The sequence below is a fragment of the Propithecus coquereli genome, unplaced genomic scaffold (assembly GCF_000956105.1).
Source record: "Propithecus coquereli isolate 6110/MARCELLA unplaced genomic scaffold, Pcoq_1.0 Scaffold110, whole genome shotgun sequence".
In the NCBI taxonomy this organism is placed as follows: Eukaryota; Metazoa; Chordata; class Mammalia; order Primates; family Indriidae; genus Propithecus; species Propithecus coquereli.
Genome location: NW_012134970.1, coordinates 2395114 through 2418808, shown reverse-complemented (window position 1 = coordinate 2418808; position 23695 = coordinate 2395114). Strand labels below are relative to the sequence as shown.

The window sequence follows — 23695 nt, the reverse complement described above, 5'->3', positions numbered from 1 at the left end:
TCTCACCTGCAGGGTCCCTGCTGCCCTGAACCCCTTACTGTGTCACTCCTCTCCCCTTAGCCCTGCCAGCTTCCCATCCAGGTGCAGGTAGTTCTGAATCCTCTTCAGTTCTACACACTCTCCCAGGCCCTCATCCCTGGGTCACTGCATTTTTCTCTGGATAACACTTTCATGGGGCAACAGCTCATCTGCAAGCTGAAGCTCTTCTGGCTTCAACTCAGCGGAATACTTTGCTAAAATCGCAACGATTGTTTTGGCTGGAGACAATCCATTCAAGACGTGCTGTAAAGGCAACTCCATTATGTTTTGGGAAGCACTGACCCAGCATCATCACAGGAAAAGGTGTTGAGGTGAGTGTGTCTGGGAGGTGGTAGGACCCACTTTCTACCATGTGGCTTTTCTTCGGATTCCACTCACAGGTGATGTGAGTAGGAGAGGATGATGATGATATTGTTCTACTGTTACTATGATTCCTCTGGTAGGAAAGATTCTGGTCATCAAAGGTTCCCCAAGACAGGAAGCAGGAGATTGGGGCACATGGTGAACCTCTCTATTTATTCATCTTTTAGAATTCTTACTGTGCTTAAAACTGTGTTTTGCACAAACCTCCAAAGTCTTTGCTGAATGATGCTGCACAAACAAGAGCACAGTCATGACTGGGACTAATTATAGGCACTTGCATGAGGTATTAATAGATCGTATTTCCCTCCTCTCTGGGGGCAGCATTCATCTCACCTTTCCCTTAGTGAGTCCTGTCTTGGGGATCTGCCAGTGAACCAGCTGTCCCCAGGGTCACATGGGTGAATAGCAAAGGGGACATCTGATGGTACAGAAGGAAGAAATCCTGTTTCTCTGTTCTTGCCCAGCTCAGACCACGCTGAGGACATGTCCCTCCACCCCCTGCACAGCCTTAGAAACAGCGAGTGTATTAGTGTCCACGAGTATGGACGTGGCCTCTGCAAAGTCAGTAACACCTCCATAAATGAATGAATGAATGAGTTCTAGCCTTCTTCATCCCCTTTATTCAAGTCTACTACAAATATTGCCCCTCTCTTAAAACAAGAATGACAGTGACCTACCTCCATAACACATGTTCCTTTTAATCTGCTTATTTGGAAAGCTTCATATTCATCCCTTTGAACATCAACATTTACCGACAGAGAATGGTCAGCTCCCCAAGTCGCCCACTCAAGTTACCAATCCTGTTCCACTGATATCACAAAGGGCCCAAACAAGTCTCCTTTGGGAGAAAATTTTTAGGAAAGTGTGCAAGAATTCAGGGTCATCTACCCAAACTTCCAAAAGTATACTGTGTGGATAGGCTGCAGATATAAAAATATACACATACAAAAAGTACAGCTATAAAATTGTGGGGCTCATTTTCTTAAATTTGCATTATAAAACGTAAGGATTTCACATTCAAGGTAAACTTTGGGGAGGGGGCCACATTATAATTATGATTCTGTGTTTATCTCCCTCCATCTTTATTTTCATGGAATAGTCAGAGCACATCGAGCCAGCCAGTGAGGAGTGGGAGGGGTTAATCCGAGCAATCCATGGGCCAAGGTGGGAAATCTGAAGTTCAAGGTCACACAGTCATTCTGCTGTCATTAAAAGTGTCATGAGTCAGAGAAGGAGAGAAGTATTTTAATACTGCCCTGTGGGTTTCTTTCTCTTTCACCCTCTCTCTTTTTTTTAAATGTACTATGAATCACAACACAGTCATGGAGCTATAGCAGACAGGCTCTGGAATTTGCACTGATGTGTGATCTCTGGCAACCGCAACACATTCAATGGACAAAGTCCGCTGCTTCCTACACGGCATATTCTGCTGGGTTTGGCCCACGGAGTGTCAGCAGGAAAGGCCACCCAGGGACTCCTGTCTTGGTTCTCAGTCTCTCATCAGGGTGTACTTTCTCCTTGATGACAGGAAACACACCTGGTCCCCGGGCCTCTGTGTACGGCATCAGGCAGGGTCTCAGGGCCCCAGGGATTCTCAGGATAGAAGGCTCTGTCCCTTGGGCAAGGCCAGTTGGTGTTACTTGGCTCCACAAGTGTTGATGTTTTTCCCATCCACGGCATCTTCCACGAGGGAAATGTGGTAATCGGTGGACAGGGTGAAATGAGAGATGCAGCCCACGAGGCCTCTCATGTATTGCCTGTTAGTGTGCAGAGCAATTTCCTTCATTCCACCTGCCAGAAAGCAAGAGGGAGGTGTCAGCAGGGGAAAGTCGGGGTTCCTCTTTGGGGTACTTGAGTGTCCACTGAGCAAAGGGTCCCTTGATTGACAAGATGAGGGCTGTGGGTCCCTTGAACTGTTCAGCATCTCTGCCTATTTTATAATTATCCTTGGAGGAACAGGTTGACTTGGATCAATCTGGTATACAACCAAAGGCTATAAATACATATCTCATGTGTGATTTCTGACCCAGCAGACTACCTTGAGACCAAATAGTATCTAGTAAATCCTGAAATGTTATATAATGTCGACAAAATGTAGTGTGTAGTTAGAGGTGGTATCATCTTAAACCAAAAGACATACGCTGATGTTGAATGCTTTCAATTAAGTTCACTTTTAGAAAATGACATATAAATAGAGATAGCTTTTCATTTTTATGTGTCTACGTTAGTGTATTATAAGCCATTTGCAGAAATACTACTCGTTCTATTTTGAGAGGGACCAGAAAGACAGTTTCTCCTTCCTCAGAGAGCATTCATGGAGCTATATTTAGCAGGTTCCTGTTCTATAAACAAGAAAAGCATGGTTTCCCTGGTGGATCGGTCCAAGGCACAAAAGCATCTGAGTGAGTCCCTTCCTGTCCCCTCAGCTATGAGTCAGAAGTTCAGAAAATGGAAGAATGGAGTATCTGGAGAGCTTCCTGATTTGACTGGTCCAGCGAAGTGCCCAGGGAGGACTCCCCAGACAAGCACTGGCCTAATTTAGATTTGGCCAAGGTCACTTACCTACATACAGGGCCCCACTGAGGTTCAGCTGCCTCATCATGCCTGGCGATTTGCCGGTTCTGGCCCCGTAGTCATCCACAGTTATCTTTCCTGATTGGCCATCCCTGTGAACAACAAAAAAATCCCCCAAACTCCACCATTTTGGGAGCTCATTCAAATATTCATCCATCTCAATAAAAATTTGTTAAAGTACCCACTATGTGCTGGGTACTGTGCTAAATGATGGGGCTGCAAAAACCAAAATCCAAACCAAAAAATACTCCCAAGTTCCTGGCCCTCAGGAGTTTGTGGTCTACTGAGGAAGACAAAAAAACCAAGCTGGGAATGATAGCACAGAGCCACCACTCCACGGTAGAAGGCAAGGGTGCTGAGGGGTCACACAGGAGGAGTCCCTAACCTAGACCAGGGATGGGGTGGTTATTACAGGGCGGCGTAGGAAAAGCTTCTCAGAGGAGATTCTGCCTGCAATGAGCTTTGAAGGCCGGGCAAAGTGGGCGAAGGAGAAGGCTAACTCAAGCAGAGGCAGAAGCCATGGCAAAGAGAAGACAGCTTAGAAAACTGCAAACCCGTGCCACAGATGCTACTGCAGGGCTCATAACAGTAGAGGAGTGAACAAGGAGGTCAGCTCAGAGGGATCACAGAGGACAAAGGGGATGGACAATGAAGCCAGAAGCAGACGGTGAGGGCTCATGAGGAGATTAGGATTTATCCCAAGAGTGAGAGGGAGCCAGGGAGGAACTTTCAGGTGAAGCCAAGGGGAGGAGTAAGGTGGGGGTTGGGGAGGTGCATGTGGGGAGCTGTGAGGGGCTTGGATATTATTCTAAGCACAGGGGAAAACAATGAAGCAGTTTTTGGAGGTAGAGGATTATTCTAGCAGAGGAAGAAGAATGGCTTAGAAGTTTCTAAAGGATCCGCAGAGCCCCAAAGTGATTCTGAACACAGGAGAGGGGAAGTGTTCATCTGGGGCAAGGGCTTTGCAGTTTTCTAAGCTGGTTTCCAAATCTATCCAGTCCCATGAACCTGATTTAAGCAAATACATCTGCTTCTATAGCATGGGGAGTTGGGGGGAGGTACGGCAGCCCAGGCCTCACTGCTTGACAGCAACTCCTCCCATACCGAGCTTCAGCAAAGGTTCTCCTGTTCTGTCCTCGCCCTTGAGACCATACACTCCCACTCCCCATTTTGGAAATGCTTTCTTAGAATTTCACCCCTGAGTGTCAGGCAATGCCCCCAACAGCTTGCCTTGCTTGCCCCGCCTTTTTTTAAAAAAAAATAATTGCTCTAAAACATTCCATTTTTTCCACATACTGTACATAAATTCTATGAATTTTTCACTTTTTATATTTTTGAAGTGAAGTTATGCTTTATAATCAATGGCATCTTAGACTTAAAAAATATGTGGTATCGCCTCTAACATATAAAGTACTTCTTTATCATATTTATTACTTATTGTCTGTTGCTTCCCATTAGAATACAAGACCATCAGGCAAGGATCTTAGTTTTATTTAATGATGGATCTCATGTGTCTGGAATAATATAGGGCTCACAATGTAGATGAATGAACAAGTGAATTTGTGGAGCTTCAGCATCTTCATCTGAAATGGGAATAACCATGCCCATCTTCCAAGACTATTGTGGCGATCAGACATTATGCATGCAAAAGCACAGAGCATGACACCTGATACATAAAGACTGGTAGGGGAGTGTGTTGTTATTATTATCAATATCATCATCATGTCATCATTTTATCCATTAAATGAAGATTATAAAATCTAGGTTGCTGTGAATATTAACTGAGATAAAGTATGTAAAGTGCCTGGCACCTGGAGATGTTCAAGGAATTAGAATTTGTTTTCTCTTTTCTGCTGGGATCAATGCCTACAAGACCAGTATTACCCAGAGCAAGACAGTGTACAAAGCAAGGCTCCCCTTGATCATGTCCCCTTCATGGATCCCCTGTCTTTAATCCCAGAGCCTGCTACATAGGATTAAGGTATCCATCCAATCCTTCTTGCCATAGTTGACATCTATGGCCTTGAGCCAGTTCCCACTGAGATCTGTTGTACCATTCTGCTCACAACACAATGTCTGCTGGAATACTCCCACCTATCCAGTTCCAGGGATCCACTGCTACTGTTTAGCCCTCACTGCAACCCACTAGGAGAGACCCACTAGGAGAGACATCAATGATGCCAATAGGAAAAGCCAAGTGTGTTGAGCCAACTGCATGATGCCAAGCTCAATGCTCTGACATCTGACGTTTTTCTGGTGTAAGATTCCACTGTCTTATCCCTCCCAAACATCTGAAATCCTAGCTGTGGGTCGGTTGCATCATGGGATGGGATGGAAAGGGCTTTGATCCTGGATTCTAATCTTGGCTCTACCCACAAACAGTTGTATAGTCTTGAGAAAGTCATTTAACCTTGGTTTTCTTAGATGTCTAGGAAGTGCCTGGTATGCCCTCCAGTGTGTGTCTTTATACACGTAATCAAACCACAATAATTAATGAAGGTTTAAAAATCTTTTCACAATATGTGAGTATTCTACCAACCATCTCTGCCCAAGGAAACTGACAGCAGGGTGTTCCCTAATGTTCCTAGGGTAGAGATTGTCAGGATCAAGTATGGTTGCAGGTAAGAACTCAAGCATTTCATATTCCTTTGGGAGTTTCTGCACAAGCCCTTTTAAATATGGATAAGAGAGAGAGAGAGATGAGGAACTTAGAAGCCATATAGTTTGGAGTATTCTGGAGTTAGGTTGGATGCAGTACATTTTGACTTATATTCTAGAACATATTTGAAATTCAAGCCTATAAATATTCATTATGGGAAATCATTTCTTTTTTTGAAAAGTTAGAGTTGGGGCTTCATCAAAATCCCTATCTGTCTAAAAGGGGGTTCTAGGCCACCTGGGCAGCTGATAGGCGCAGATCTGCCTCTGTATCCTCAAAGGCCTTCAAAAGCAGGCACAGTGACAGGGGAAGGGGGCCCAGTGGGGCTCTTCCCACGATAGCCTGCACGTGAGCTGAGTGGGAAATTGACCATGGCGAGCCTCATGTTTCCCAGGCTTCACTCAGGACCTCACCCACTGACTTCCCCAGAAAGGGTTACGGTAAATTCTCAGGGAACCCCAACCAGAGCTGCCGTTGAACTTATTTTCTGCTGGGACCTTCATCTAACACGCAGTATTGACGTCTCTAGGGTTGGGCCTACTATTTGGTTTCTGAAAATACATTGTTAGGAATATGAACCTAGACATTAAACCTATAAAGAAGATCAAAGGAATGATTTACCCAAAGTTAATCAGAAGTCAGGGTAGTGATTACCTCTGGGATGGGGGAGATATATATTAACAATTGGGGCTGTAGGAACCACAAACAGCTTCTAAGGTGCAGGTAATGTCTTTTTTAAAAAGTGGCAATTGCCTATGCAATGAGATTTGAAGAATTCTTCTAAGCACACATACCCTGAAATTTCACTCACTAGATATCAAGACCCTCCTCCAGTTCAGTCATCAAAAGGTTTTCTCTCCAGAAGGTTACCGTTCAGTGAGGATTTGGGGACTCAGTCTCTCTAGCCTGTGAGAGTCAGTGGAGGCTACAGTGGGAGTTGGTAGCACAATGCCCTGAATGCCCTGGGTGACGAGTGCTAAGACACCAGTCAAGGCTGGGGAACAGGACAGCAGGGCTGTAAGGGAACTGGACCCCACATCCCGCCACTGCTTAGCTCTGGCTCTGCCACACACTGTGGTTGGGACTCACCTGACAGCCTTAACTCGGTGCCACCGACCATCGTTGAAGGAACCGTTCACCATGATGGATGCCACACCGCTGCCCAGATTATAGCTACAGGCGTTGGAGGAGAACAAGACAGAGAACAGAATAAAACACTAAAGCACAGGCAGATACCATTCCCAAATGATTCTCATTGCAAAAGTTCTTTGGAACTCAGAATGCAGTTTTCTTAACAGAAAACAAAACAGTGTTATAAAAGGTGGTTGGTTGTTTTCCAGGCTAGCCCATGAAGGATTAGAAATTTAAAAAAATTTGATTATGGTAAAATATGCACAACATAACCTTTGCCATCTTAACCATTTTTAGGCATACAGTTCGGTAGTGTTAGGTACACACGTTCACATTGTTGTGCAAGCAATCTCCAGAAGTCTTTTCATTATGCAAAACAAAAACTCATTGTACCCATTCCTCCCTCCCTCCAGCCCCTGACGACCATCCTTCTACTTTCTATCTCCATGGATGTGACTATTCTAGATACCTCATATAATTAGAATCATACAGTATTTGTCTCTAGCTTATCTGTGACTAGCTTATTTCACTTAGCATAATGTCATCAGGTTTGTTTTTTTTTTACGCCCCCGTGTACAGAAGCATCAGTACTATAGCATCAGAAACAACACGAAGAGCTTTATCATTCATAATGTGTTATACTGGGTTGAATAGTGTCCCTCCAAAACTCACGTCTATCCAGAACCTCAGAATGTGACTTTATTTGAAAATAGGGTCTTTGTAATTAGTTAGGATGAAGTCATACTGGAGCAGGGCAATATGAATCCTTATAAGAAGAAGAGATTTGGACACAGAGACAGAGACACCCAGAAGAGACGCCATGTGAAGCTGGAGGCAGAGATTGGAGCAAAGCATCTAGAAGCCAAAGAACACCAAGGATTGCCGGCAACCACCAGAGCCTGGAGAGAGGCGTGGAGTAGAATCTCCCTCGGGCCCCCCAGAAGGGACCAACCCTGGCAATACATGGCATTTTGGATTTCTAGCCTGCAGAACTCTGAGAGAGTGAATTTCTACTGTTTTTAGCCACTCAATTTGTGGTAATTTGTTACCAGAGCCCTAGGAAACTAATACATGTGTTTTCACTTTAAAAAAAAAAAAAAAAATTGCACAGTAGGCTGAGCCCCAGACGGATTAAGGGAATTGGCCTAAAATCACAAAGCTAACGTGTAGAACTTGAACTTGGTGTATTACCTGCGAGATCTCAACTCCCGTTTTACTCTGTTATCAGGTGCACCTAGCAGCTTTCTATTTTCTGTTTCACATCTCAGCACTGATACCTTAAGGGTATCAGAAAACACGAACACGTTGTTTACCAGAGAGAAATATCCCTCTTAATCCAGTGTTCATTCAATTATTCTAATTTAATTTAATTCAACAAATATTTAGTGAGTGACTACTCTAACCTGGGCACTGGGCCAACTGCCTAGCCCTTCCCTGGATAATATAATAAAGCCCATGTAATCATGTTTTTGAAAGGAAATATGTTCCACCTGGAACAACGCTGGCCTCATCTTATAAGAGGAGGTGTCTCTCCTTTGCCTCACTGCCCAAGATACAGGGATGTTGAGAGAAACCTGCACTAGTTGCCGAGCACTCACACACACTCATTCGCAGAGAAGAGCAGGAATAGAAAGCACTTGGCTTTCCCCAGAGAAAGCACCACGGGTCATTGGCTTAATAATGGAGGCTCAAAGAAATCACACAACCCAATGACATTTAACCAAGAATAGGACTCGGGGTGACTTGACAAACCCTGGGACAAAGCTGCCACTCTGACCCTGAAAAATCCACTGTTTTCTAATGAATTTTCCCACATCAAGAGTCTCCTTGTGTAAAACAGCCTGGAGGTGGAATTTTCAGTTTTCATTATTTGGCAGCCAAATGCTTGTTGAATGAATATGAAGCGGGCTAGCTGCTTGTTGACAGAGACTTAGCTGAATTACTAGCTATGGCTGTTCCAAGAGGCAACGTGAGATGATAGGAAAAGCGTGGACACTCAGATTCCACGGACCTGCCTTGAGCTCCAGTCTTGCCAATTTACTAGCTCTGTGACCTTGGGCAATCTGCTTTACCTTTCTGAGCCTAAATTTTCTCATCTGTCAAATGGAGATAATAATCCCTTCTCTGAAGAACCACAAGAAATGTTAAGTAAGATAACATGTGCAGAAAGCACTCTGCATAGGAGTCAAACAAACAATCCCACCACCGCAGACATATGCAGCCCTTAGGTAGCTTATATAAGGGGGTGACAATGCACCCCAAGGGACTAGTAGGAAGGAGAAAGTTGTCACCAAGAGTTAAATGCATGAAGCCGCTCCTAGAGGAGTAGCCACCTGTAAGAGTAAGCAAACAGGCTGTGAATGTGTAACCAGTGCAGTCGGGAACACCCAGCTCTCAGATTCAAGGTGACTTGGGTATAAGTGCCAGGACGCTGGACTGCAGCGTAATTGTAATCCAGCGAATGAAAACCTTTCAGTTGTGTTCGATCCTGTCTGGACAAAGGGTGGGTTCCTTATTCTGTTCTCCAGCCTAAAAACTCTCCCGTTCACGCCAAGAGCCAGAATGTGCTCTGAGGAGTCAACGCTGAATCCCGCAGGCAGGAGTGCAGCCATCACTGTGGGTGGGCAACTTGGGGGGCTTCTCCATGGCCTGACTCTCCCTTCCCCCACCCCCATGGCATCTGATTTCAGACCTTCCAAAGAAGCTCCTGCTTCCCCAAACATGCTGATACTCACCCTGGATTAACTCCCTCTTATATAATGACCAAGAACAGAGGTTACCTTCACTGGAAGAGGGATGAGGAAGCCTTTTCAGGTGGTGGAAATTTCTATATCTTGTTCTGGGTGGTGGTGATTTGGTGTTTATGTATTTTAAAATTTATCAAGCTGCACACTGAACAAGTATGCACTGCGTGTACTTATGCCTCAATATAAAAATGTAGAAACAAACAAATGAATGAATGCATGTCTGGTTTCTCTACCGATGTCTTGGGAATTGGCTACCGTGAATGGGTTGCTCTGAGCCACTCAACTTGGTGTGCTGTGAAGGCTGTGAGGCTGAGCACCAGGTGGGCCACCAGGATATGCCATCGGGGGAGGCCTTTTGGAAACCACACAGCCACCTTCATGTCTTCATGTGGTGGCACTTTTCGTCACGTCCCCTTTAAACGGTAGCACAGGGCACTTTACTAATGTCAGATCTCTTCCCTTTTTCTGTCGCATGAAAATGTTACGAGGTGAAAATTAGTGGGAAAGACTGCCAGTCAAGTGACGTTCACAAACCCACCCGGTGGTAGGTTTTATGCCCCACATATAATCACAAAACAAAATGAAGCAAACAAAAATGAAAACACAAAACAAAACAGAAAACCACATTCATTTTAGCTGAGCACTATGATTTCCTTCTTTCTGCTCAGTCTTGCACTAAAACCATGAATAAGTTTTTTTTTTTAAAGAATTCCATTGCTCTTCCCTACTCTTTGGCAGAAGGGCTTTGAACACTAAATTAGCAAAAGAACCAGCATATACGTGAAGAAAGAAAGTCAAAGAAGTTGAGAATATAATTGTATTATCTTAGGATTCCTCTTCTATTTGCGAGGTCCTGCATCAAACACTGAAACCTCAAGGATGATTTGTCTCCGCTGTAGAACGATTCCCTCTCTAGCTTCCACTGATGTGAGCTCCCCAAGGGCAGGGCCCATGACTTACTAAAAATAACAACAGCAACAATAAAAACTAAATTGCAACAATAACTAAATTTTATCTCTCTGAGGAAAAGGCTCCTAGAACTCTAAAAACACTCCATCACGGATAAAAATTTTTATTACCATAATGACTAATAACTAACTAGCTATGCCAGACCCTGCACTAAGCCCTTTGCAGGAATCAATGTATTTAATCTTGACAACCAACCCTTTCCTTTTACAGGGGAGGGGACAGAGGCTCAGAGAGTTAGGTAACTTGCATGAGGTCACATGGCCATAAGGATCAGGCATGTCTGACTCCAAAGCTACTTCAGACCCTGTTTCTCAGGGCAGGGTTCCTGGAACCTCCTGGGGTGCTTGTTTCCAATCAGACCCTGGTGCTCACACACACCCACTCCGTCAGAATCTGGAGGGGCCGGTCCAGGAATCTACCTTTGAAATGAGCTCCCTGCTGACTCACTGTATGCCGGCATTTCCCGATCACTGGCCTACGCTATAACTCCTCTCTGTCCCCAGCCACAACTCTGTGTCTTGTGAGCAGCCGTGGCGGAATAACTGCCAGACGGGGGGATACAGGGGCACCGTGACGGAGCGGCTCCAGGCCCGGGAAGGTGCAGAAGTCGCCTCTGCCTGGGTTCGGCAGTGCATCCTACACAGATGCAACTCCAACTCCAGGACTAGAACAAAAACACAGAGCCAATTTTCAGAAACCTGAGAAAGAAACAGTAACATAAAAAATATGTCCAGGACGAAGTGGAGCTGTCTGAAGGGTGCCAAGTGGGCGGGTGAGGGTCTCCAGGCTGGGCGCAGGAGCCGGCAGGAGCGGTGGCCCTGAGCAGCCCCGGCTTCCCTGTGGGGCTGGAGTGGGTGGTGAAGAGGCTGCAGCTGGTAGTTTAGCGGGGGAGTTAGGCCATCCCACCCACAGCTGAGCTACTGTTTCAGTTCCCTTTTCTGGGCATAATCAAGTACTTGAGGCCTTGGCGAGGTTAACCACAGGAAAACCACAAGAAAATGGCTTTGAGGCAGCCAGCCTGAAACGGGGTATGAGGAGCTCCGTGTTTGACCTCTAGGCCAACAAGGGGGGGCAGGCAGTGTGGGAGGGGAGATGGTGGGAAGCTGCCTCTCACCTGCCAGCCTCCAGCCTCAACCACACACATGGCTCTCCAAAGTCCTCAGCGACCATAGGATTGAATCACTTAGCATGCTCTGCTATTTAGGGGCAAGTGTGATGTTGGGCAAGTGACATTTACTCTCAAAATACATGGGAATGTATTAGAAACGCAAATTCACAGGCCCACCCCTGACCTGTTGAACCAGAAACACTCCAGGGATGGGGCCCGGCAATATGTGTGGCAGCCATGTCCCTGGTGATTCTGATGCCGGCTAAGCGTCGAGAATCCCTGCACAGTCTCTAGCCCATCTGCTCCACAGGGCAGGCATTTTGGGGGCTTTTACTTTCTTAATCCCCCCTCTGATGTCTAGCATGAGTGTTCACTAAATGACATGAAATTAATTGGAATTGAAACAAAGGAAAGATAACTGAACTAGGGAGAACTGGAAGCCAGGTCTCCTGGGGTTTAGATCTTCAGACCTTCCTGAGCTGCTGAGTGTTGTGCCGACTACTCGCTTCTCTGCTTGGTGGTACCAGAGTCTTCTTTCTACTCCTTCCATTAATAATTTGTGTTAATAGAGAGCAAACGGCAGTAACACACTAGAACAGCAGCACAGAAATGCTCTGTAAAGGGCTAAATAGCAAATGTTTTAGGCTTTGCCATACAGTTCCTTTTGAAGCTACTCAAGTGCGCCATTGTGGCATGAACACAGTCACAGGCAATATAAAAATGAAAGAGTATGACAGTATTCCAATAACACCTAATTTACAAAAATGGGAGGTGGGCCAGAGTGGGCCTGCAGGCTGTAGTTTGCTGACTGCTGCTCTAGAAGGTACATGTTGGAAAGAAAGACCAGGAGCCTCAAATAAGCCTGGAGCTTCAGGCTGTAGCCAATTCCAGCAGACTGGGTTTTGGCTTTTGAATAACTCTGCTTGGCATGATCTGCACTGTCTGAGAAAAATCCCAAGGTACTGCTAAAGGCAGCCAGAGGAGGGGTTACCTGAACACCAGGGCTCCATCCCGAAGGCCCAAGGAAATGAAGTCACTGTTGGGTCTCATGGAGCTGTCTCCCCTCCACAGCAACAGGCCATCCTTGGCAGTCGTCTTAAACCTCATGAACACATTTGATCTTGACCCTGACACCCTGGAGGAAATATACAAACAAGTAAATCAAATCAAGCACCAACATCTGTTTCCGAGTAATGCTAGTTTTGTCTGTCAGCCCCAAGCAACCAGATGTAAGGATGATCTGGTATTTCTGACACTTACTTCACCACCACGAGTCGCACCATGGGTCTAAAGGTCTGGACTGCTCACTCAGCAGCAGTGTCTCCTTCCCCAAGCACTGTGAACCCCCATGAGACAGCTGAGTCATAGATTAGCAAGACTAATGCCACCATCGCAGGCTGCAGCCCCATGCACACCTCTCTTCTATCTTTCCTGTCCTACCACTCAAGGGGCCCATCCCCCAACTGAAAGTGAGTTTCCAAATTACCAAGAGGCTCCAATCGGCAGCCTCTCTGGGCTATGACCATGGCTGTGCATGACCAGCTGTGGCAGTGACTGTCCTGGGGACAGGTCTAGACAGGTGTGACTGCACAGGAGGTGAGTGTCAGACAAGGAAGGCAGCCTGATGGGTTCATGGTCTGGAGGAGTGTTGGGGCAGAGCCAGGGTGGAGAGGAACAGGGAGCTGCAAGGAAAGGAGCGATGCTCAGGCAGGATGGGCCATGGCTGGGAATGGGTTCACACACCGACGTGTTTTTATCAATTCCTGGGAATAGACCAGTCCAGAAATCCATTCTCACTAATGTGATCAGTGTTTCATCTGAGGTAAGGAAAAGAGCAGGCGGTCCTTGAATCAAAGGTGAGAGGGGAGTAAATGTAATTTAATACTGTTACTAATACATTACTGGAAAAGTTTCTTTTTTCATCCTCCCGCCACTTGTACCATCTCTGTCTGCCCCACACACCTGCGTCTGCAGCTGTGGAATGTAGTCAGTAGGGAACAGGGAGGGGACCTGCATCCAGTCTTCGCAGCCTGACGTCGTCAGGGAGAGACCAAGTTCGCCTTCCCATGCAGGGCCTCAGAGGGGTGAGGGGGAGCGAGGTCCACTGGGCCAGGTACAGGGCAATCCGGCCCTGGCCTGTTCCCTAGAGATTTGCTTTTCCCAAACTTTTGCTCCAGGTTCCTTCCTTCTCCTGATTGCCTGGGGAATATTGATTGTATAAGCCAATCAAGAGGTTCCCATTTTTCTGGCCAGTGATTGGTTTGGGGGTGAACATGTGACCCACTTTTGTCCAATGAGATTGAGTAAATTCACCAGGAGGATTCTGGGAAAGATTCCTTCCCTTTTAAAAAGTCACATGAGAAAAAAAAGTCTTTTTTACATTCACTGGGTATCACCTGGCATTATAACTTTCTTATGAGCATCTTAGGGGCAGCTGGGAAGTGGCCCCAGAAAGTATGCTGAGGATAAGAAGGCGGAAATATGGATGAGAGTCAAGTCTTTGAGATACAGTTGCTTCTCTGAATAAATCAACCCAGGATCCAGTCTGAGTCTGGACTGCTTGCTATATAAAACCATAAATATCCTTTATGTTTAAGACATTTTAAGCTGAGCTTTCTGTTACTTGACACTAAAGGCACCTAAAGGAAATAGACTCTGAACTTGACTTTACCTGCAGCTTCACACACATGCATATGTACCTACACATGCACACACACACACACACACACACACACACACACACACACATACTACCGGAGTTGCTGTTGTTTGGGGCTCCTTGCCTCCTACTCTCACCAAGTCCCTCTACTCCCCCAAACCACCCAGTGGTCTCTAAGCACCAGAGGTTAAAGACTTGGGCTCCTTTCATGTTGTCACTGCCTTCTGGGGACTAAAGGACTTTTCATCTTTGGAGACAAAGGGCTGAAGAAGGAAGAGGAGCTCTCTTGGCTGGGAATCCTTTTCACCTAAGTCCCCACGCCAAGACAACATAGATAAAGACAACCTGGGATTAAAGAAATGAAGCAATGTCTGCCTAGTGTACATTCAGAGTTACCAGGGACATCCAAGGCCCCAGGAAAAATTCTCTCTACCACTTTTGTTCCCTGAAAAGCCACCAAACTCCACCCTGAGAGGTGAATGCCTTTAGCTTAAAGATTTGCCTTAGTGTGTTAAGATGCAGTCCACCTGAATAGGATGGAAAATTCTAGAATGAATGTGCTGGGGGCAGAAAGGGAGATGGCACGCTATAAACTACAAAGAACCAGGCGAGGGAAAAGAGAGAAGGAGCAAACCGAAAGTGCCAAAGATAGGCTTGAGGATTTTGCCAAGGGCCAGCCTCCCCCCTTGCCATGTACAAAGCTTTTCCATAGGACTCCAGCCCAGGGCTGGAGCTTCTGCCACCAGGGGTGAAAAGCCATGGCTGGGGCCTGTGCATCTCCCTGTCCTGTGCTCTTGTATTCACATAAACAGAGATGAGAAGCCCCTCGTCTCGCTGGCCAGAGCCTGCAGAGGACATGAGAGCTTTGCTGATGAAGATGCAAGGTAGATACTGACCTAGTAGGAAATGGGGTTGGATCTGTCTGGTTCTGGCAGCAGCTGAAGCCTTCCGCTGCCGACCCGGTCAACGCTAAAGACTATGGCCACAGCGTAGCCGGAAGCTAATTGACCCTGCTCAGGGAAGCGCACACATAACCCCGGCTTCGTGAAAGTCCTATTCTCGCTGCTTCTCAAAGCCCGAATACTGGAAACCCTGGGGCTGATCACCTTACTCTCCAGGATCGTTTGTAACGAAGTGTTTGAGAGGCTGATTTTTCAAAATGAGCTTGTTTTTTCTTTTGTTTTGTTCTAGTTTCTATGTGTCTGTGTGCGTGTTTTTTTTCCCCTCAAGGCTATGGCTAAGTGGTCTTCTTTGAGGATTATCTTCTGGCATTTCAGATGAGAAAAAGTCTTGGGAAAGATATTGAGAAACTGACCCCCGGAAAGACAAGGAAGGTGCCTGTGGAAGCTCATTACCTCTTGAGGATATCTGGATTGTCATACGTCAGGTAACTGCGGCCGATAAACTGCGGGATCTCAATGGCTTCTGTGATCGCTGGGACAGAACAGAAAATGGAGGTTACATGTCTCTCTTGACCCCTGCACTCACATACGTTGCAGCAAAACACCAAGAAAGCCAGCTCCTGGAAATACAACAGTTAGCAACTTGCCAGCCTCTTCCTCTCGGCCGCACACATGCTTGGCCAGACCCAGAGCCGCCCGGCCTGATGGCTGCAGCTGGCTTCTTCCCATTTTCCCCTCCCTGGGAAGCCCTGTCCCTGTCACTGGCCTCAGCACTGCTGAGAAGGCCTCACAATGTGCCGAAACTTGAACTGTTCCCAATTGTTCCTGGAAGCCAAAGAGCAGGTCTTGGGCCATGTGGAGAGCAGATGGGGATAATCCCAGATGTTCTCCAAGGGAGGCAGAGAAAACAAATCTCTAGACAAGGCACACTAGGATTCTTTATTCAAAGCTGATCTGCCCCAGGGCCCCTTCAGCTATGACCTCAAGAGACTGCAAAGCACGATGGATGAGGCCTCTTGCGTTTCTGACCACCTTCCAGTGTATTCCCCCAGACCCTCACCACACTCCCATGAAGGTGCAGGGAGCTTGGGGCAGGGGCAGGCTGCTCATTCCCACTTACAGGGAGGAACACGGGGAGGAGAAGCTAAGGATTTGTCTGAGATCATGTGGCTAAGACAGCAACAGACCATGTTCCAGACCGGCTCTCCTAAATTCTGGCTTCTGGGTGCCCTCTTTACTTTCCAATATCTTAGAAATGTACTTCCTGCCTCCCAAATTCTTATCACCTTGTTTCTGGTGATATGCTGAGGAGTCATCCTTTTACACACGGTTAGCAAAAGAATAGGTTAAGTAGCTGTGTTTGGTGTCACAAATTGGGGATGAGGTTAGGGGATTTCTGCTAGATAGAAAACAGCGATATCTCTTTCCGCTTTTGAAAGATACAGAAATGGCAGCTTAAAGAAATTAAGGTAGAATAACTCTCATGTTCAAAGAAATGCACAAACCAAGAGAGAATATGCCAGCTTGTAAGACACGTTATAGTTTTAAGAAAATATGTGGCCAATGCAAAGAAGTCACTGAACGAAGGAGTCTGCACCCAGGAGAGGAAATGTATCATTATTTGATGCTACGAGCCATAGGAAGAGTTTAAACTTAACTTGTAAACATTAAAAAAGGAGAGATAGCAGCAAACCCAATGACAATAAGCCCCCAAGTCTAAGTTCCTATGTTGGCAAGTTCCCAAACCTTTTCATAAAAAAACAAAAGAAGAAAAGGAAATAAGGGAGGAAGGAAAGAAAATAAGAACAGCAAAGGAAGAGAAACAAAAAATTAAAACATAATTTCTGAGGTAACCATCCAAGAAATTGCTTTGTGGTTCTCTGAAGCAGTACAGCCCGGGGTGAGGGCGAGCACCTGTTGGGGATGGACCCAAAGGCTCTTGCTGCACCCCGCCAGCTCCCTGACGGAGGGAGAGGAAAAAAGAGTGGGTGCAAAATGGCAAGAGGACGAGAAAGGAGCAGAGTGGGAACGTGAGTGGGAAGAGGGAGCAGAGGGAAGAGCTGCAGCAAGGAGAGGAGGAAAGCGAGTGCTGAGGAAGAGAAGGAGGAAGAGGCAGGGAAAGGAGGGAGCCGCAGGGGGGCAGCCACAGGCAAGGAGAGGACAGGAAATAGAAAGGAAGATGGGGATGCAGAGAAAGGAGAGCAGGGAACGGGCCCAGGGGAGTGGAAATGGAAATGCGGGTGGAAGGAGGAAGAAGCCAGAACCGGAGGAGGCAAGGGGAGCCGTTGGGTGAGGGGACAGCCCCTCTCTGCAGGACACCAGTGCCGAGAAGGGAGCAGGAAGAGGAGATCCAAGCTGGCTGGGAGAGGAGGCCTTCCCGGAGCTACACATGACGAGGAGCTCTGGCAGGTCTGGCTCATCCCCCGGGGAGAGGTACAGCCAGGGCCTGTCGCTGCTGTTGTTGGCAGTGGCCGTGGGCCTGTGGCCAATAGCCATCGTTCCCCTGGACTCCTTGAAAGGTTCGGGATGTGCTTGTCACACGTCAGCTCTGCACATGGAGCCCCCGGAGGGGTCTGCGTGAGCCTGAGACTGATGCCTGCTAAGTCCCCGGCGCAGGAGCTCAGGTGCTCCCCCAGGGCCAGCCACGTGTGCTCTCAGGGCCAGCCCTGGGAGCAAGGATTCCGGCCACCCGGGTGGGCATGTCCGAGCTCCCATACCGCTCACCCTGGTTCCCCCCCGACATGTGGTTGGCCTGCCCTGGCAGGCCCTGGCACAAGCCCAGAGTGCTGCCATGGTCTGTCATAGGACTTAGTGTACTTACTATTGAGGCAGTAGTTCCCACACTCTGCCCGGTGCCAGCATGAAAGAGAACAGGGAGAGTCAGACTTTCACAGTCATCGTCAAATCCCAACTCCTTCGATTGCAGATCATTTGTTTCTCTCACAAAGCCCTGCCAAGGGCCCCGAATGTCCTCTCAGGGCCTGTGAACATGAGCTCCAGGAGGAACCACCGGAAATCTGCCCTGGGCATGAGTGGCACCAAGCCACGTGCCCCCCTCCCCCAGCACGGCTTGATGAAGGTGGGGGCGGCATGAACCCAGAAGGTTTTTGTAAGTTGTCTGACACTTCCTAGGCTCCCTCACCTTCAACTGACAATCCACACTTCTTCTAAACCTGGAGTACAGCTCCTTGCCAAGGGGTTACTTACCTTGTGAATGATTATTACTTTTCTTGGCTCCAGATTACATGTGAAGAAGGGATGATAAGCCAGCCAGCTGTCTCTTTTCTCTCCCCAGTGGAAAATATCACTCCAGTTCCCACCCCATGCCCCTTTGCAAGATCCCAGAGCCCTGGTTATTTTGTGATGAACTAGGGGCAAAGGCTCCCTCTAGAAACAACACCGCAGAATACAAAGTAATAAAAATACGCTCAGTTTAAGTCAGTACATATGGACAAATATTAATCCCATCCAAAAACATCAGAGCTGGAAGTGACCATCAAGCCCTTTCTGGCTCTTTGGAGTTGGTTTAAATATTGTAAACATGATTATATTTTTACTTAGTCTTTGCTACACTCTTTTTTCTCTGTGGCAATGATTTATTAATTGAAGTGCGTTTTGGTCATTGCCTCACATTCGTACCTAAAAGCTTGTGCCATCTGACACAAAAACACCCCAGTGAATAGCAGCCTCTCAGCCAGCAGTCCTGCAGCCCAGGCAGAGCAAACTTTCCATTTGGGGCACTTGAATTCCCAAAAGACTACAAGGAGCTGACGGGACAAATGGCTCCTTCACATACCCACAGTACCTCAGCAAAGGAAAGGACCCTGTGGGTACTGAAGTCGAGCTTTTCCACCAAGTAGGACATTCTCAGCAGCACCCTTGATGGTGGCCATCCAGCCCGAGGGAACACTTTCCACCATGGGCAGCTCACTAATCTACAGGCTGGCACAGGCTATTTTGGGCCATTCTACTTGGTACAAAATTCTTTATTATGTTAAGCTGACTCTGTAGCCACAAAGTAAAAAAGCAAAAGCAAAACCAAACAAACAAACAAAACCTTTTCCTACCCTACCACCTGTTCAACTATCTAAAGACCAACATCTAGGCTAAACACTCCCACGTTTTCCAGTTTAATGATACACCTAAGAAAAGAAATTCCTCATAGTATGCAGAATTTATGTGTTCTATTAATTTGTGTTGTTATAGAGAGAGTTTTCTTAAAGTAGAGGCTCTATTTATGGAAGCTATTTTTTTTATACACTGGGACCAAAAAAAAAATAATAATAATCACCCAAATCAGACCCAGCAGTATGATGTGAATCTACTAAATACAACACAAAATATCCTAAACGTCGCATACAGTGCTAGATCGGTATTGATCAGGCAAGACTGGGTCTTTTAGGACTGCGCACCCCTGAAGAGTATGTGTCCTAAGCCTGGGCTTTGTCTCAATGGCTATGGGATCTGCAGTGCTGAGGGGCCCGTCTGCTATGGAGAAACACCGCCACCTAGTGGCTGGCGGGGTCCTGCACGGTCTGAGTCCAGGCTGTTCTCAGTAATGCAGGGAAGGGATTGGAGGACCAAAGCTCAGAAGTTCTTTCCCAAGTGACCTGTCCACTATTGGCTGGGAGAACCTGGAGAAAAGCTGTGTCCTGTATCCAGCTCTTGGACACTTAGAGCATAGCAAAGGCTCTGAGAAGTCCTGCAGAAAGGGTTATCCAAAATTTGACCACAGAACCCACCCCCCATCTTGTATATGTGAATGTATGTGTGTTTTTCTGTGTGTGTGTGTGTGTGTGTGTGTGTGTGTGTGCTCAAGGCAGCCATTAATATTCCTTACAATTTATTTTTTTATGTGCACTTTGTGAAACTCTGCCAGAACACATTAGTAACTTAGGTATACGAGCTCTGAGGGACTAGGACACAAGATCGGTCAGTTTTGATGTGAGTAGAGAAGAGAGGAAGGAAATCTCTAAGGATGGAAGTAATTATGTGAGGGGGAGGCCTCGCTGAGATGAGCGGAGGCCCTAGGCACTGGGGTAGTGCATGAGGTGCTGAGGTTTAGGGGGAAGAAGATCCCTGAAAGGGAGAGCCGGAAGGTGAGGGGACAGCCAAAGCCAAGCCTTGTGAGTTTTTGTTGGTGCCTGAAGTCAGGGCTGGGAGTTAGAAGAACCTCTGGCTCCTCCCGTCCCGGCAGATTCTCGAGGTTGGGAGACAGAGGCTCGATTTTCCGTGGCTGCTGCTACTGCGAGGAACCTGTGGCGTCCTGAGAGCGTCTCAGAAGCTCAGTGCTAGCTCGACACCCACTCTGGGCTCAGGCTCTGCTGCTCCTGCCTCCAACCTTGCAGGGAAACGCAGGGGCCCAAAACCACTAAGGTCGTCTGAGTGCCTGGAACCGCTCTGCAGCCTGTCTGAGTTTCCGGCCGCTGCCCTCCCGTGCCACCAAAAGGTGAGAACAAGTGTCAAATCTTCCCGCTTTCGCCCTTGTGGATTCTGCCTGCCACCGTCTCTGAGGAGGCCAGAGAAACCACTCACGGAGGACCTAGAAAACAAAATTCCTCACGGAGAAGGTGCCCCTTGGTATGGATTGGATGAGGCCTGGCGCTGGTTGTTTCTATGACATTTTGCTCATGTAAAAGCACTGGTTAACTAGGAACAGGTTCTAGCTTTCAAAGCATGGTTTGATTATCAGGCAGGAAAATAAAAAAATAAAAAACCTCAACTTTTAAATATATAAGGCTAAGAATCACCTTGCTGAATGAGACGAGATTTTCTCTGACAACCAAGAATGGCTTCTAACCATTCTTGGTCTTTCAAGCTAAGAATTCACCCAAACTTTCAGTGTGTTCTCTTGCTTCTCTATGGAACAATGCAATTGCCTGTCTCTCTTCCTTTGCTTTCCAATCCTAATACGGGGCTAGATGCTTTCCCCGATATTACAGCAGTCTGTATGGTAAATGCTTGCAATTCTACACCTGCTGGAGCTTGGAAACATTATCCCAGAGTCCTATTAATCCTCTCCAGTCATTATGACAGGTGAGGAAATTACGGGATACAGGCCTTACCTTATCTATGAAACTTGCTAGAAGCAGTATCTTGATTTCAAAGCACAGGAGATAGTGTCACAACATGGTGGGTGGCTGCTGGCTCATCTGGGTTTTAGTCTTGGTCCTATCTTTGCGGGAGAGGCCCAAATGCCCCCCAGTCCCCTCTGACACCGTCCATTCCCTCAGATCTCGTTAGACCTAGGCCCTCACTGGGACCTGCCCCATTGTTGAGGTGAGACATGTTTCTCATTGAACCTGAACCTATAGTTACACTTTGTATCTGTTATGGCTAATGGTCTACAGCAGGAAATAAGGACCACAAATCATCCTTTCCTTTCTCCACAGCTAAATGTTCATTTAAGTCTGGATTCTATATATTGACCATTAGCATTAGAAGGCAGGAGCAGACTAAAAGTGTCTGTGGTAACACTGGAGACTTAGGAAATTCAACAGTGATGTATAAAATTCAAGCCCAGTTTTCTGAATGAATGGGCCACTCTTAAACTAAATCTTTGCAAGTACAACCTATTAGCTGAACAATGATTTGCTTGTTAGAAGCATCATTAGGACAATTCACAGGCGGACCAGTTACTCTTCCTTGTTGAAATATATATTTCATGATTTGCCACGCAGGTGTCAAAATTCATTTAAATATAAGAAATACTACTAAGTCTTCTAATCAGTAAATGGCATCTTTGACATTTTCTAAGACTGCTGCAAACAACACCTCCCACTATTCCATATACCAGAATCTCTACCTGTAATGCATAGTTTTCCTCTAGCCCTACTTCTGTTAAGGATTGGGAACCTGGGAACGAACAGGAAAGACAAAAAGAGCACGTCCCTTCTGAGGCTCCCTGTCTTGTGTCCTTCAGGCCTGTTTGCTTATTTTTATTAGTTCCTGGGCAGGTGAGGGCACACTGACGTTGGAAACAAAAAGGTCCAAGTGGCCCAACGTGACCAAATGATGTGGGTAAGCTTATTCCGGATGCCAGGACCACAGGCTCTGCTCACCTCAGGCAGGTGCGGAAAGTGAGTCCAGCAGGGACTCGTGGTCTACAACCTGCCTGAGCTTTCAGGCGAGGGCAAGATGGAAATTGAGTAGCTCCCAGAACCTGCTATTGCATTTTATTTTTCTCAGCAATAGTAACAGTGATTAGTATGGGTTGATTGGTTGAGTACTTACCGGGCACCCTTCCAAATGCTTTATATGCATCGCCTCATTTAGTCTACACCACAACCCTCTGGGTTAGACACACAGTAATATTGTTGTTATTATTCCCATTTCACAGTTGAGAGAACTAAAGTTCAGGTGATTTGATAGCATGGAAAATGGCACTCTACAGAAGTTTATGGACACTTTAGTTTGGAGCAACTAATGCATAATTTGCATTTTTCTGCATTTGGGCAAGGTTTCTCTTTACAGACCTTTAGTTTGGGGCAACTAATGCATAATTTGTATTTTTCTGCATTTGGGCAAGGTTTCTTTGTACAGTCCTCACAGATGGGGTCAAAAGATTTAGTCAAGCTCTTTTGGCTCTCTGAGCAGGACCATGGCGATTGGCAGGAACAAGCACCTTACAAAAGGTGAAAGGTGGCAAAAAAGGTTGATCCATTTTCTAAAAAACACTGGTATGATGTGACAGCACCTGCTGTGTTCAGTATAAGAAGTACTGAAAAAACACCAGTCACCAGGACTCAAGGAACCAAGATTGTAACTGATGGCCTCAAGGGTCCTGTGTTTGAAGTGAGCCCTGCTGATCTGCGAAATGATGAAGCTGTATTTAGAAAATTCAGGAAGATTAACTGAGGATGTTCAGGGCAGAAACTGCCTGACCAACTTCCATGGCATGGACCTTACCCACCACAAAATGTGTTCCATGGTTAAACAATGGCAGACATGATTGCAGCTCATGCTGATGTCCAGACTACTGATGGTTATTACTTCATCTGTTCTGGTTGGTTTTACTAAAAAACACAACAGTCAGATATGGAAGACCTCTTATGCTCAGCACAACAGGTCCACCAACTCTGGAAGAAGATGATGGACACCATGACCATGAGGTGCAGACAAATGACCTGAAAAGACGTGGTCCATAAATTGATTCTGGACAGCATGGAAAAGACATAGAAAAGACTTGCCAGTCTATTCATCTCTTCCATGATATCTTTTTCAGGACAGTCACGATGCTGAAAGAAGCCCAGGTTTGAATTGGGAAAAATCATGGAGCTTCCTGGTGAGGGTGGTAGTTCTGCAAAAGCTACTGGGGATGAGACACGTGCTAAAATTGAATGAACTGATGGACATGAACTGCCAGACCAAGAACCTGATTAAACTTCAGATTTTTAAAAGTTCTATTTGTAAACAAATATATATATATTTATATAAAATCTGGAATGTGAGCAGATCATGAAAATTCTCTTGTCTGCATAGAGTTCAATATTCACATTTTGCCCAAACTGCAAAATCAACAACATTATCTTGTTTTTCTTATTT

At 46.4% G+C, this 23695-nt stretch overlaps 1 protein-coding gene and 1 pseudogene across 3 annotated transcripts in view; one reads left to right on the top strand and one right to left on the bottom strand.

The window, feature by feature from the left end:
* Window positions 1–541: 541 nt before the first annotated feature.
* The window catches only part of EGFLAM (EGF-like, fibronectin type III and laminin G domains), a 52210-nt gene continuing 29056 nt past the window's right edge, over window positions 542–23695 (bottom strand). The window contains exons 1-6 of one of the 3 annotated variants that reach the window (XM_012649657.1): window positions 17973–18186; window positions 15605–15683; window positions 12582–12725; window positions 6725–6808; window positions 2965–3068; window positions 1471–2193 (exon numbers count right to left, since the gene is read on the bottom strand). In XM_012649657.1, the coding sequence (XP_012505111.1) occupies window positions 2039–2193; window positions 2965–3068; window positions 6725–6808; window positions 12582–12697 (459 nt within the window). In that variant the 5' untranslated portion in view covers window positions 12698–12725; window positions 15605–15683; window positions 17973–18186 and the 3' untranslated portion in view covers window positions 1471–2038. Of the gene's footprint in view, window positions 2194–2964; window positions 3069–6724; window positions 6809–12581; window positions 12726–15604; window positions 15684–17972; window positions 18187–23695 lie in introns of those variants that run through there. The other 2 variants (XM_012649639.1, XM_012649647.1) reach the window with 2 other exon arrangements.
* LOC105814432 lies at window positions 22752–23533 on the top strand (annotated as a pseudogene).